Source organism: Microtus ochrogaster, chromosome 1 (genome assembly GCF_000317375.1).
Source record: "Microtus ochrogaster isolate Prairie Vole_2 chromosome 1, MicOch1.0, whole genome shotgun sequence".
In the NCBI taxonomy this organism is placed as follows: Eukaryota; Metazoa; Chordata; class Mammalia; order Rodentia; family Cricetidae; genus Microtus; species Microtus ochrogaster.
Genome location: NC_022009.1, coordinates 80561842 through 80577293, shown reverse-complemented (window position 1 = coordinate 80577293; position 15452 = coordinate 80561842). Strand labels below are relative to the sequence as shown.

The 15452-nt window shown below is 43.2% G+C and overlaps 1 protein-coding gene across 1 annotated transcript in view; it reads right to left on the bottom strand.

Annotated features, from left to right (window-relative positions):
* Hdac9 (histone deacetylase 9) overlaps positions 1–15452 on the bottom strand; it is a 674620-nt gene that overhangs the window by 41192 nt on the left and 617976 nt on the right. Inside the window, exon 17 of the mRNA XM_026782512.1 lies at positions 14025–14074. Coding sequence (XP_026638313.1) covers positions 14025–14074 — 50 coding nt within the window. The remainder of the gene's footprint in view (positions 1–14024; positions 14075–15452) is intronic.

The window sequence follows — 15452 nt, the reverse complement described above, 5'->3', positions numbered from 1 at the left end:
AGAGAGAGACAGAGAGAGACAGAGAGACAGAGAGAGAGAGACAGAGAGAGACAGAGAGAGACAGAGACAGAGGAGGAAGAGAAGGGAAGCTGGGGGTCTGGTCCTAACATTACTTTCTATTCAGCAGCACATCAAAGGACAAGAATCATCTGTGATGATGCTGGAAGCCAGAAACTCCCTCCAATCAGCGAGCTCCATGTTTAAGCAACATATGGATCTAGTTCAGCCGGAGTTTCCTGAATGAATGTGGGCCTTTGCAGGCTTTCCAAGCACATGGAGCAGTGCTCCGTCACTGGCACTGGAAACAAAGCTAATGGCCTGCAAAGCTGCACGTGATAGAGATTAAGCTACCTGTCCTGAATGGATGTGATGGTATTTAAACTGGAGAGGGAATGACTTAGAGGAAAAGGAATTTAGGCACCGTCTCCTTTGTAGGATCTGAACGCGGCCGGTTGATTTCTTTTGGAAATAGTTCCAGAGCTAAATATAATACTACTGTGCCCATTAAGAAAATGGGTTTCCTATGAGGTGGGCCTGTAGCACATGATGGCTGCTCCGATGTCTTGAACATTTCACCCTGCAAGCTGGGCACTGAAGCCCCTCTCCTGGCACTAAGCAGTTTTGTGAGCATTTGATATTATTGTGCTGGGCTCCTAGGGTCGTGGGCATGCCTGAATAATTGAGTTTAAGCTTAAATAATGATCAGATGCCCTTGGAGACCCCTGACAGACACCAGACTCAACAACGAAGCAGAGGCTTTTCATCAAGGCGCAGACTCTGCCTTTGGAAGCATGCTATAGAATCGTTAATGGCAAATGTAATTAAGGGCATTTTGAACTTTGCATTCTCCCAGGTAATGCGTTTATTTTAAGGCAGCAGTCTACTGTGACTCAACTGTTTCTGCATGGAGCATTCTGGTTTGGTAACATAGAAAACAAATCCAGTGTTTTCAGATTGTTAAAATAATTCTTACTTTGTTTAACATATAAAATACTGTTTTTTAAATTTTTTGACTAGCTTATTCTGTTTTAAGCCCTATTTGCTGAGAAAGCTAAGAGCTACAAGTCAAATTTCTTTTTCTTTTTGTTAAAATATTATTTTGCTTAATTTAAAGGGTATTTGAGAATATTAATATTTTTCTATTCTGAACCCATCACTCTTAGAGTTAGATCCAGAAATCCTAATCCTTTGTTTCAGGCCATGGACACAGAAGGGGTGGGAGTAGGGAGTCCACAGAAAGGAAAATCTAACTTCTTAGCAGATTCAGTGGACGTAGGTTTGTCAGATGGATCATCCCATAAATAGATTCGGCAGCATCTCACACGTCCATGGTAATATGGCAGCACCCCCTGCGTGTGTGCTTTACCTGTTTTAACACTGAGGTGCGTGACTAGTTTCTGCTGGAAGAGGAGAAGCTGAACCTTAGAGAATTTAGGCAACTTGAACATAAATAGTTAATAAATAGCTGGGATTGTACCTAAGTCTGCCTTGGTCATCAATCATATTGGCTGAATCGTGACCTCCTCCCTGACATTAAAGTCCTTATTGTGTACACATTTGGAGACAAGGTCTTTCAAAGTTCCATAAGGTTGGATGTATTATAAGAGTGTATTGCAAAGTGATGGATTTCTTTATAAGGAAAGAGATGCAGGAAGCATACATATGAACAATCGGAAGACCAGGAGAGGTGCAAGGCTGTTACCTGCAAACGCAAGGTGGGCAGGAGCCTTTGAAAAGCCAGATGTGCCCACACTCCGATCTTGGATTTCTCTCCACCAGTACTATGAAGAAATAGCTTTCTGCTTAAGTTGCCCAGTCGCTAGTATTTTGTTTTGGCAACATTAGCTGGACTAACAGGAAGGTGAACTTCACGTCTGGTCTATACATGTTTGCTGTATAACATCACTATTAATAATTCACCATGACGCTGATGGAAAATGTCCTAAGCCTGGGACGGTGGTTGGCTTCTAACCACATCTCAAGGATGAGACACATAAGAGAGATTCTCTCAGTTCTGCTAAGATAATGAACTGATGGATGTGAGCAGTGATCTTATGCTCACACTTCTATGGTCAGGATTTCACTGCAGCTAAGAACCTACAATGTATTATTAAAGGTCTCCTCCCCTGCTGCCCATTCAGGTCCTATAATATGTTCGTGATTTAATGAAGAGCTTCCCTCTCTTCTGCAGTTAGTATAGTCCAGGACTTCAACTCTCACTTGCCCATGCTTTGGTCTTCACTTTATACGTCATGTGACATTGGGTCTTCACTAAACCACCTACAGTGCCCACATATCTGGACATTTTATGGCCATGGACTTCCTTGACTTCCTTAGAAATTTCTCTCTCCAGTATCTATTGTCCAAAAGGAGACAGATTGTCTAGAGCACAAGACAACTAAGTCCCTAGTTATGAGATAGTGGGAGTCTGCTAACCGACCTCTGAAGAAGAAACAAAAGAATCTTTATAAAACCTTAGTTTCAAATGTGGGCAATGGCCACTCCCTGTGTGATACCCAGGGAAGATAACTGTTCGCCTCTCTCTTGACATCGTCGGCAAAGAATCTAGGCCTAGAGAAGTTAAACGGTGTGCAGCTACTCCTCAGAATCCTGACACTCTGGGCAGGGACCCTGCTTGGGTAGCGCAGACATTACCCGTACACATTGTGAGACGTCCAGACTATCTGGTCTCACCCGGTCCTCACTGTGAAGTTAGAGATGAAGTACTGGCAATCAGGGCTTTGGGTCCAAGTTTAGTAATTAGTAAATCAACGCCCCTGTGCTTCTGTATCCTCACTGGCATTTCTGAAAGTAAAGCCTACCAGTTATGGCCCTGGATTAGCATCCTATGGTGTCATGGTTTTCGCGGCAGATCATCTGCTGTTTCAGCAATCACGTCAGATCTCAAGGGTACAAGTCGGCTTTCCCAGGGCACACACATGCGTTTGCTCCCCAAAGCCACTGGACTATTTCATGGGGATGGGGCGGAGGTATACTGACATACATCATCACATTTGACCCTCAGGGAGGTTCGTGTAATAAGGGAGGCTTCTTGAATTCTATTGGGTAGATGCAGAAACTGAAACTTGGATCAATAATTGGCAGAGGCTTTGTATGGCCAACTTTTTAGAATCTCAGATTGAAAGAAGACATCTTAACATCATCATCAAACTATTCAGGAACCATTCTGCAGTGACTTTGCCATTCTCTAAAACCCCATGAGACCTCTGATTCAAAGTGACTGTCATTTATTTCCTCCTGTGGGATGGTGCTGGGACTCATAATTCTCATGTTCCGTGTTGTGCTCTTCCTCCGTCATCTCTACAACCTGTAATGATGTGTATGCTTGCTTCTCACATGATACAAAACAGACGTGTACGTAATCATGCCACCCCAAGACTCTTGAATTGGAGCTGAGATGGATTCGTGATGACAATGGGCAGACAAACCCACATACGTTCTCTCTTCTCCTCACCTCTAGGAGGAGACATGACTGACAGCCTGCTCCCGTGGGATCACTTGTAGGCTGTAATGCCCACACCTTAGCTTCTTTAGTCATGGTGAGATGAAAAATAAACAGAGTGGTTATGGGGAAGACCTCAGGTTCCCGGTAAAAGCATGGATATGATGAATGAACACTGTGACTGATATTCCATATGGAAAGAAGTCGTGAACTTCGTGTCACCACCAGGAGTCAAGGGGGATGCTGACAGCCTTCACACGCAACCACAACCATTCCCAGTATGACCAACTGCTTTCTGGAAGCTTCACGGATACCACAGGTGTGAATTCTAGTTACTCATCCTCTTCAGCAAAGTATCCCTTTGCTCTTTAGTTGCCAGAAATAAAGGACAGAGTGCGTTTGCTTTAGCAGTGGGGCTGCATCTTGACACTTAAAGGATGCTTACTTAAAGATACTGATGCACTCATGAGTGTGTCAAATAGTATACGGATTCTGTAGGTTAAAAGGGCCAGGCCAGCCATCTGAGCATCCTGCTGTTGCTACACATAGTTTCAGTGAGCACTCATCCGTCCTCTTAAAGCTGAGTTAGACATGGAGTCAAGAAACACCGTTCTATGATTTACTTAGAGCTTCATTTCATCTGAAGTATATACCATGTAAGGAGTACTTCATAATACGCTAGTCCCGTATTCATCAGATGGCAAATGTTATAGCCCTGTTTCTACAGAGAGCAGCTTAATAAAATGAAGCTGCCTCAGTAGCTGTGTGGAATGAGATTTCCTCTGCATTATTTCAGTGGTTTGGTCCAATGCGTAGATTTCCCAGAGACATACTTTCTACTGACATGAAATTCTTTTTAACCCTAACCCATAGGAACTAGATTTAACCCTTCATAGGAGTTTTAATAAAAAAAAGAAAACGCTTTTGGTAAAGGAAGAAATTATATTTTTTTTCCTTGTGGTTGGGGTGTTTTTGTTCCAGACAGGACTAGTGACAGTTATATGAGGTTAAATCCCAGTACTGGGGTTGAGAGCTAAGAGGTCAGCCCACCTCTATCCCAATAACCCCTATTCGTGTGACTCAGGGATTGGCCTCTCTGAACAGCAGTTTCTCTTCTATAGAATACAAAGTCTTTGTGGCATCCTTAGGAACGAGATGCCTGGGCCTCTTGTGCAGACTGAGAAGACTGACGTGGATTGTCATTGGACGCTTGCCTACGTAATTGCCATTTTCTTCTGTGACGCTGTGAGCCACCCCAATTTTCCCAACACTAATGTGTCATGTTTCATCAGCTTCTCTGTGGAGTCACTTCCTTGAAAACATCTTCTCTGTCCCATTCTTGATGGATAATATCAGCACCAAAATCAGTCTTCTGGGCACAATTCCAAACGACTCAGTCCAAAAATATACTGATAATGTCTCAACACAGAATACGCTGAGGGTAAAGACTGGCATATGACAGCAAAAAGTATTCCTAAAATGCAGATATCATCACTTGTGTTCCGTGGAACATGTTCCTACGAATCAAAATTAGAAGTCATAAAATAAAAATGGGAAGTCAGGAGCTGGACAGATGGCTCAGTAGTTAAGAGTACCTGCTGCCCTTGCAGAGAACCCCAGTTTCCAGCACTCATTTTGTGTTGCTCATAAATACCTGTAACTCCAGCCTCAGGTGATCCTACATCCTCTTCTGTCCTCCACAGCGCCAATCATGCATGGGGTGAATATACATGCATACAGGCATTCACACATAAAAATAAATCTTTAAAAACTCAGATGTTGGATAGGCGGTGGTGGTGCATGCCTTTAATCCCAGCACTCCAGAGACAGAGACAGGGCATCTTTGTGATTCCGAGGACAGCCTGATCTACAGAGCAAGTTCCAGGACAGGTTCCAAAGCTACACAGAGAAACCCATGTTGAGAATTAAGGGGGGAGGGTCATGAGATGGTATTTATTGGCCCATATAGTAACCTAATGAAACCTACTTGTATGTTTGTTCTCCTCGCTCTTGCAGCTCAGATATAAACAAGGAGGAAACAGACATAGATAAATATGTCATAACAAAAATGCCAGCTAAGAAGCCACAAAAACACATGTACATCCTCTATGGGACAATGGTTTTACCCTGTAAAGATTTGTTTCTTGTACTTGTTTAATAAAATGCTGATTGGCCAGTAGCCAGGCAGGAAGTATAGGCAGGATAACCAGGCAGGAAGTAGAGGTGGAGCAATGAGAATTCTGGGAGGAGGGAAGTTTCAGTCTGCAGTCATCACCCAGACAGAGAGGAAGCCAGACACAGAGCAAGCAAGATGTGACTGCCTTGCCAAAAAAAGGCACCAAGCCACGTGGCTAACACAGACAAGAATTATGGGCTAATATAAGTTATAAGAGTTAATAAAAAGCCTGAGCTAATAGGCCAATCAGTTTATAATTAATATAGGCCTCTGTGTGTTTATTTGGGCCTGAATGACTGCGGGACCAGGCAGACAGAAACCTCTGTCAACATGCAGATGTGCTACATGCAAATGTCATGAAATTTGCATCAGACTTGAAAATGGGCAGATGCTAGAGGATGGTGCATAACTTTAGCTTGACAATTTAAATAATAAAGTATATAGAAATAATAGCCCCAGAGACTGGGAACCCCAACACACAGTCTCAGGCATCGGTGTCACTCACACAGACCACATGTAAGTCCTAGACCTTTGAATGTCTAGATAAGTGTGTTTGCACCTAGGCTCTTCCTGTCATTCCTGGCTAGATCTTTGGAAATCTTAGGATTTCAAGGTGTGCTCATCACTCCTCCATACTGGCCTACTGCACCAAAATCCAGAAATTAAAAGGAAGTCCACCTACTCTGGGTTCTGGACAAAACAACTCTCCTACTGTTATCCATGACTTCACAGTGAGGATGGGCTAGCTCTCCCAGATGTCTGGTAGTTGTGGCTCTTTTTCGACCTTCTGAGTTCTCACTGCTTCTATACTATCTCCATAGAGGTCTCTATTTTCTGTACCTCTGATGTGGGATTCCTGTCTGTATGCTGTGAATATCATTGGTTAATATAGGAACTGCTTTGGGCCTATAGCAGAGCTATGGGGGAACAGAGCTAGGCAGGGAAAACTAAACTGAATGCTCAGAGAAAGGAGGTGGAGGTGGAGCTGGAAAGAAGTCCTGTAGCCCCCACCGGAGACAGATGCCTGATGGAACTTTACCCGGTAAGCCACAGCCACATGGTGATACACAGACTAATGAGATGAGTTAAATTAATATGGAAGAGTTAGCCAAAAAGAAGCTAGAGCTAACGGGCCCAGCAGTAATTTAAATAATATGTGTGATTATTTCAGGGCTGAGCAGTCGGGAACTAACAAGCAGCCTTCCTATAACACTCCTCTTCGAGCCAGTCACTAAAATTCTGGGGTTCTCAATCCAATTCTTACTTTTCCTATTCTAATTGTGAAAAAGTAGCACTTTCCCCCTATTCTCCAGCTCAGTATTCCAACCATGCAAGACTCAACACCATGTTTGTTTACTTTTCCCTATAACAGTCTTCACAAACACATATTCGCACACACAGACTCACACAGAGATACACATATACAAGCACATACACACAGACACACACACACACTCACACAAAAATCATACACACAGTCACACACAGATACATCTGCACACTATACACACATAAACACAATATATAAATACATATACACACACTAACACAAAACACATACACATTTACACCCTCACACAACACACACACATATACACACACTCACAACACACTCACATACTCACACAACACACTCACATACTCACACAACACACGCACAATACACACATGCACACTTCAACTGATAAATATCCATTGTTTCTCTCCCTCACTAGTGTTTAAGTTGCATTGGGATTGTTTTTCATTTTAGTTTTAGATTCGAACAGAAGAAACATCCCATTTTATGTTAACTAAAACAGAAACTTTGTTAATAGAGACAAAGCAGACAAAGTAGACAAGGTCAGATGTGTTAGGGGTGGTATGGTTGTAGTCACAGGCAGTCCGAATAATGGAACATCACTATTGTGTACTGGGGTTTAGTTTGTTATGAGGCTGGGTTTCTGACACTGAAATCCTTGGAGATCGAAGTATAACAAAAACAAAACAAAACAAACAACAAAAACAAAATAAAAACCTTGTGAGTTTGATATTGTCATATCCAAATGAAAATGCTGAGCTGGGACTCAGTTTACCACACAGCAAGCTGTCAGAAGATTGTTTATTTATATCTGGATAGTTCCATTTCCTTTATTTGCCCTTAACTTTCACTTGGCCTTATATTTTTTTCTTAAGAGTTAGAAGTGACAATCAGATGTTTATATGTTTAAATCTAATCAGTATGTTTCAATTTTCTGGGTTTTTATTTCATAATACCACATATGGCTTTTAATTAATTAATTAATTAAATGTGTATGAATGTTTTGCCAGCGTGTACATAAGTGCGCCACACGCATTCATCAGACATGCTGGGTGGAGTTACACACATTTGTGAGCCACCAGGTGGACGCTGGGACACAAACACACATTCTAGATGGAAGTCCCTGTCCTTACCTACAGAGCCATCTCTCCAGCAGCTCACTCTGTGTGTGTGTCACTTTATATAAAAGCTCAAACTCATCCCATTAATTTATCTGCAGCAACCACAGAGTCCACAGCTAAGCTTTCTGTGCTCTCAATATTTAAAAAATGCCAGCATTTACAGTAAACACTGAGTACCAATATGTTGTCGTCAATACTCCACCGCTATTATACAACTGAGGATATACAATTAGCATAATCTATATAATACTAGAAACTTCCTGAAAAATAATTCTTGCTACATTTTTTAAGTCAAGGGCAACATGAGTTTTGAATAGAATTCACAACATGAAATAAACCTAAACGATTTCAGTAGGACAGTTTTATCAATCTGACTTTTTCCAGGTGTTGTGGGTATCCTCCTAGTGTCATTTGTACCAAGTTTAAAACTAATGAAATACCACTAGGCTGAGGACAAGGAAAGGAGACATGAGAAACCATGGCGAATCTTCTGTGCTGAGGGGATGGTCCTGATGCTATTGTGATCCAGGGTGGGGAGAGCATGCATAGTTACACTCAGCTCTGGCGCTGACTACAAACACCTTTGAGCTGCACGTGAGTATAAGGGGAATAAACACTATCTTGATTTCTCCGCGTGAGAGCACTCTCTTTCTGCTGATGTCATAAAAGGCATTGTGCCTGCGGAGGTTACTGGTGTGGAACAGCACAAGATGAGATTTGATTAAAAAAAATAAAAGAGGTTCCTCTGTCAATATCATAACCTAAGGAACACCCAGATGTCTGGCATGCTTCAACACAAACTGCTCTAGCGGATCGGGAGAGTGGAAATTCTCTCCCAGTGGCATCAGTTTGGTGCAACGGTCAGTAGTACAGAGGGGCATTAAGACCAGGACAGTTATGCCAGGCTGCCTCCCCAACTCTCGCATTCAGACAGATTCGTTCTACACGACTCCCACAAACATCCATGGCACAGTACTCAGTGTTCTCGGGGATCTGCTCACGACTGTGCAACCCTACACCATCCTTCTTCTCTGCTGTGGAAATCTACTCGCTTGTACCCCCACAGTGCATCCGACCAAACCAGGCCATCCCCGGGCCCGAGGAAGTCAGTCTTTGCAATCCTGGACCTCTTCCCTCCTTGCAGTCACCGCCTGACAGCACAGGTTATACTTCTAAATCATTAGTAATGTTTTGAAGAAGGACAATTCTAAATAACAGATAAATCCCAATGAACCATTCATTGTATTGGACTTAATGGTATGTTTGGTACATTTGGTACTAAATCATTCTCTAGTATTATGTAACAGAAAGGGAAATTCAGAGCAACCTGTCAGAGGCTTTGCCATGGAACTTGGTCACAGCTATTTAGGGTACTTAAGGTAGTGAGGTACCACTGCAGTGTGCACAGTAGAAACAATAAAGCTATCCAGATGGTGCAAATGTCCAATGTCATTAGTTTCTGCATGTTGGTAATGGAGGTGGTCATATATATGCAAATACACGTATATGTAAATTTGCATATGGGAAAGAAGACCGGCTCTGAGAGGAGGAAAAAAAGCAAACGTACAGGATTTCATCCCAATCTGCCCCTGTACAGGGGCACATAATTGTGTCTGCAGGAGACCTTAGGCTAACTGACCAATCCCCCAGCACACACAATCATTTCTTTTCCATTTGCCTGCCCCTAAGTAAATAAATAAAACAAAATAAAAATGACATCCACAAGCCCTCTAAGTGTGTGAGATCCTGGTGTCATCATATAGAACACAGACAAAAAAATAAGGCGGATTTTGTCCACGCATTGTGCCTGTGCCTCTCAAGGTCTAGGGACTTGTTCCTCCTCTTCCCAGCAAGGCCCAATGCTGCCCAGTGAGCAATGTTCTTTTCTACATCTTGGCACTGGGGGCTGGTTTATTGGAGGATAAAAGTGGAATTCTCTGCTGTCTGCAGGGCTTTCCCCGGGGAACAGAGCATGAAACCCAAACTTATATAAAATCATATCCTGTTTGCAAACACCATACTCCCTCTTCTTCTCACTGATCGGCTCCCATAAACCCCAGCAGAGCTTGAGAGTCCATTCCTCATCTAAACAAATGCCATGAGCCCCTTTATACTTTTACAACCATGTCAAAAAATAATATTGCCTGCCAATAGTGATGTGATTGGAGTTGCCTCCTCTGAGCCATAAAAGAGGGGCAGAGTCTGTTATCAATTTCTCTAAGTGTACCCGGGGAATTATGGGTCGATTCAGTTCCAAGTTATAAACGACATCTCAAAAGCCACAGAAGCGTTTGAAGCCGGGAGCTGATGACGACATTATCATAAAAGCCTGCTCGTCCTTGCGTTTGCGGTTTTGTTTTTTTTTTTCCCCTATCAAGCGAAGAGGGGTAAAATAAGGCTGAGAAATGACTTCAAGATTTCTTCGCATAGCCATAGGTCAGATGGCCAGGAAAATGATCACTATTTTTAGTGATGTATCCTGAGGAGAGAGAACAAGCCTGGTCTCGCTCGGGCTATTGTTCCCAGGGTCTCCTGATAATCTGTTTCACTCCATGTTGGTCAAGGCTCAGATTTGGCAACGCGATCTTTCAAATGGTGGGTTTTCTTGCAGTGGCATTGCTTCATAATTAGAAATGAGTCATGCCCTGGTAACAAAGAAAATGAGACTCGAGCACAAAGAAGATTGGAAAGCCAACATCGTCGCTCAAAACCCTGTTCTGGCGAGCATATCCTAAAGGATCCTCAATGCTGCTTGCCCGCGAGCTGCCTGACCGAGAATCCAATTACTGTGAGCAATTCTAGGGGAGAAGTCTAACAAGAAGCAGAGGTTTTCTGATTTCATAATGTCCCAGGTCATCTCCTCAAAAACCAATTAATCCATAGTCAGTAGCTTCACATTAAACCCAGAGAGAATCAAGCTCTAGATTCAAAGCAATGACAGTTCACATTCAGGCCAGGAAATCACCGAGTATTTCTGAACTGAAAGCAATGGGTCTCTCTTAGATAATTTGAACCAGAGGAGTGTTTTTAAGACAAAAGCGATTACCAAACGATTCCAAACCTCCATGGTGCATCCTTAACTCCTAACTGGGCTACTCCAGGTTCATGTTGGATGTCTCTTATATACGCTTTATCTGTGGTTGTTCTGGAGGTGACAATATAGGCCGGTTCAAATCCAAAGGACCCAGAGCTCTTCCTAGGGTTGTATCAAAACTCAAGACCCAAGGAAGCAAGACAGCTTAGGTATAGTCAAGAATATGATTTGGTTCTTTAAAATAACAGTAATAATTAATAAAAATAATTATAGACCCAAGATAGCTCAGTGGGTAAAAGCGCTTCTGACCTAAATTTAATCCCCAGAATTCATGGTGAAAGGAGAGAGTTAAATCCCCAGAGTTGCTGCTGACTTCCACAATCTTGTCTTGGGTTCTCCCCAACCCATATATATATATATACAACAGACAAAATTAATATGTAACTGCACAGACACACGAAACTATTGAACCACACGAAACTTTGCCACAGCATCATCAAGTTAAAAGTGTGGCTCTTGCTATACGTGTGCATACATGCATGTACACACACATACATACATACATGTACACACACACACATCTATCTGCACATGCATACATGTATGTACACGCACATACACACATGCATGCATGCACGTACATACATACATCTATGTACACACATACATACATGTATGTACACACACATACATACGTGCATGTACACACACACACACACGATTCAACAAGTCCTATCCAGACGACAGAATAAAATTTGCTAATCACAGTGTCCCTCTCAAGTCCTTCTCAACCACATCCAGGAGTAGTGAGGCCACCTGACCTACGTCTCTTCCTGTCTCTGCCCACACTGTCGTTGTCCCCCAGCACTGCCGCCATTTTGATCAGGGTTGTGTCTGAGATAAGACTGTGTTCTTTGTCCCTGCTGTGCTTCACGCTGGGCACACAGAGTCAGCAGGAGCAGTCAATACTCTTTCTTCAGGTACTTTACAGAGGTTACCAAAGTCATTCTTGCTGAAGATTAAGTTAACTTGGCGTGAGTTTAGTGAGGGTTTGTAGGGGCACTCTGAAGGGTGGACCGCAGGAACCCAGGTTATCTTTTGGAGGGGGGTCTCCCGGAGGCTTCGGTAGCTCAGCTGTGTGTCAGGAAATAATGTGTGTAGATACAGGAACAGATTTCCACCGTCCCTTTAGTTAGCTGTGATATCCTTCCCACCACAGTTCCCAGAAAATAGCCTCATGTCGTCCTTTGCCCCACTTGTAAGTAAGCACTCTTTCTCTTAGAATGGTCGCTGGTGATATTAGAACATGCTGGCGAAGGCAATGAAAGCCATTTCAAAAGTCACTTATCCTCTGCCTTTTTAGAAGCATCCAGCAAGCTCGCAGGGTTTGCTACAACTAGCCAGCTCTAGAGTGGGATGGTGACTGTTCTGTGTCAAGGTTCAAACAACCACAGTCAGTGGTGAGCGGCTACGAAGGAGGCCACCCCAGGCACCGTGAGGCTGGAGGGATGAGGACAGAGCCAGCGGCTCTGCAGATGGTGAAGCCCGGGGAAAGGCTGCTTCACAGCGTCTACCTGTGAGTGTGCCCATCGGTCCTTCTAGCCCTTCACCACTGGCTGTGGGATTTGAAACAATTGTGATAAACTGTCCAGTCCAAGTAGATATTGATTAGTGTGGTGTTTTATTTCCGGAGAGGCAAGATTAGGGAACAGGAAGAGATTCCTAGATTAGGCAACATTAAAATGATGAGATGAACAGAAGTCTATGGAAATTTTCTGTATAAGGCTTAGCAAAGAATTATCAAAAACATGATTTTTGTTCTCTCTGTTCAAATTCTATAAATTGTGTTGGGACCATTTGGAGTCCTGGCCCTCAGCTGCTCTTCCCTGCTAGAGATCTGTACTTTCCTTCTGATTTGAATTACTGAAAGCTGTGTCAAAGTTGTTTACCAGCTCTGCTTCAATAGCACGTGTTGCCTTGCCTTGAGGATCAGAGGATAAGGTTTTCACCTGTTGGCCAGCCTGACTGTGTTCGGTATCTAAGCCTCCATGGTGCTATTCAATAAAAGGCTTCTTACCAGTGCCTAGAGGTCTGTGTCTCTGTCTCTCTGTCTGTGTGTCTTTGTGTGTTTCAACCTCCAGCCACTTGCCCGAAGCTTGGAAGATCATGAACTATATGGTAGCGCATAGAGCACAGACGGGCGTTGTGTGCTGCAAAATTGTACTTGATTTAAATGCCCAAGTCCCTGGGAAGCTGACCTAGAGGTAAGCTGTACCAACATGACTGGACACTTTCTGAGAGATAGACCACCCCACATGACTGGTCACTTTCTGTTAGAGAATGAAGGTTTGTTACTGGTAAGGATTAACTCTAAATAGATTGCAGGCTATAGGGTTTGTTCTCATCATCCACAAAAATGGAGACATTTCTCTTCATATGTTGCTGAATCTGAACAAATCTTTACTTGAAATGTGGTATAAATATACTGGGTCAAAAGTCTTTGATAATTATTGAAGAAGAAGAAAAAAAAATCAACCTCAAGGGGCTCACAATGTGCCCCACGGTGCAAAGCGCTTTGCATAGTCCGTGGCATTGTAATGCATGCGCACAGCTGGTGGAATATAGAGAAAGGGGCGTTGTGAACACAGTCACTTAGAAATCGTTCCTGGGAAAGTTCTTCTGCCACAGGAAAGTCTAACAAAGCCGTCTCCAGGAGTGCGTGCCTTATCACACAGCGTGAACGGATAGGCCCTTGCATTCGGTGTAAGTCATCATCTCAAAACCCATAAATCTGTTTGGAACAGGAAGCTCCAGATTTTGCAACAAGCTGAGCAGGTCACACTCAGCCCTTTCTGCAAGGCAACCCTTGGAAATCAAGGAAGAGTTTCTGTAAGACTGTGCAACTTAAAAGCAGTAAACAAATTTCTACTTACCCCAAGTCCACCACAAGGCAACGAGGAAAAGAACTTTCGGGAGTTGTCACCTGCACAGTGAGAGACAGGAAACATAAATGCTGTGAACGGACAGTTCTCACTCCTCGGGTGTTTAGAAACATATTGTATGCCGTATGTGTTCCTTATTTCACTTATTAGAAAATAAACGGAAATTTAGACCAATCGGAGTTAATCTTCAGAACACACTTCTTTATACAGGTATACAACTACAAACTCAAAGCCAATGAAAACAGGAAAATAAATCACACACACACACACACACACACACACACACACACACACGGAGCGAGAGAGAGAGAAAGAGAGAGAGAGAGAAAGATAGAAAGAGAGAGAAAGAGAGAGAGAGAAGATTGGTTAACTCACATGAACAAGAACATGTAAATGAAATTTGGTTTAAAAATTGGTTTGTTTGCGGTACAAAACTTCAGCTCATGACTCCCGTGGGGCCTTTGCAGTCGAGATACTGGCTGAGCATCAGCTGAAGCGTTTTCCTACTTCTTGGCCTGCATGCAGAAGTGTCCCCTTGTCTCCCCTACTCCCTCACCCAAACTTCCAAGATGTCCCTGACCACCATTCCCTGAAGCCCCTCTCTTGCCGGAACCCTCCTTGGGTGATGCTGTGTGTGTTCAGGGTTGAAGCAGAAGCAGAGATGGATTGTGGGTTGTACACACAGTCTGCCTACCCCACCTCCCCTTGAGGGCATTTGGAAATACACTCTGCCTTCCTCAGAAAGATAGCAACTTTGGTTTTGTTTGTTTGTTTGTTTTTGAGATAGAATCTCTTTCTGTCTTGCTGGTTGGTACAACTCTCTCAGTAGCCCAGGCTGCCCCTGAACTCAGAACAATCCTCTTGCCCCAGTCTCTAAAGCACTAAAGCACCACAACAAGCTCAAAAGAATTTTAAAATACAGCAATAATTGTTTATTGCCATTTAAAAAACTGCGATTCATGGAAGGTGACTCTGTGATCTACTGAGCTTATTTTCCAGTAGGGTGGCTCACAGTGCTGTTTAAAAAAGTTCAAATGCAATATATTTTCTCAAGTGTCATTGGCTTTTTATTAGTTATTTAATTATTTTATTTTTGTGTGTTTGGACAGGTTATGTGTATGGGCACCACGTGTGTGCTTGGGACTCCCTAAAACTGGAGCTACAGTGCCATGTAGTTGGCTTCTCAGCAACCCTCATTGTCCGCCATATTCAGAGAGTCCGGATTTATCCCCTGCTTTTTTAGTCACAATTCAGCCGGCCTTGGTGAGCTCCCAATAGATCAGCCCCACTGTCTCCGTGGGTGGGTGCACCCCTCTTGGTCCTGACTTCCTTGCTTATCTTCTCCCTCCTTCTGTTCCTCATTGGGACTTTGGGAGCTCAGTCCAGTGTTCCAGTGAGGGTCTCTGTCTCTATCTCCAT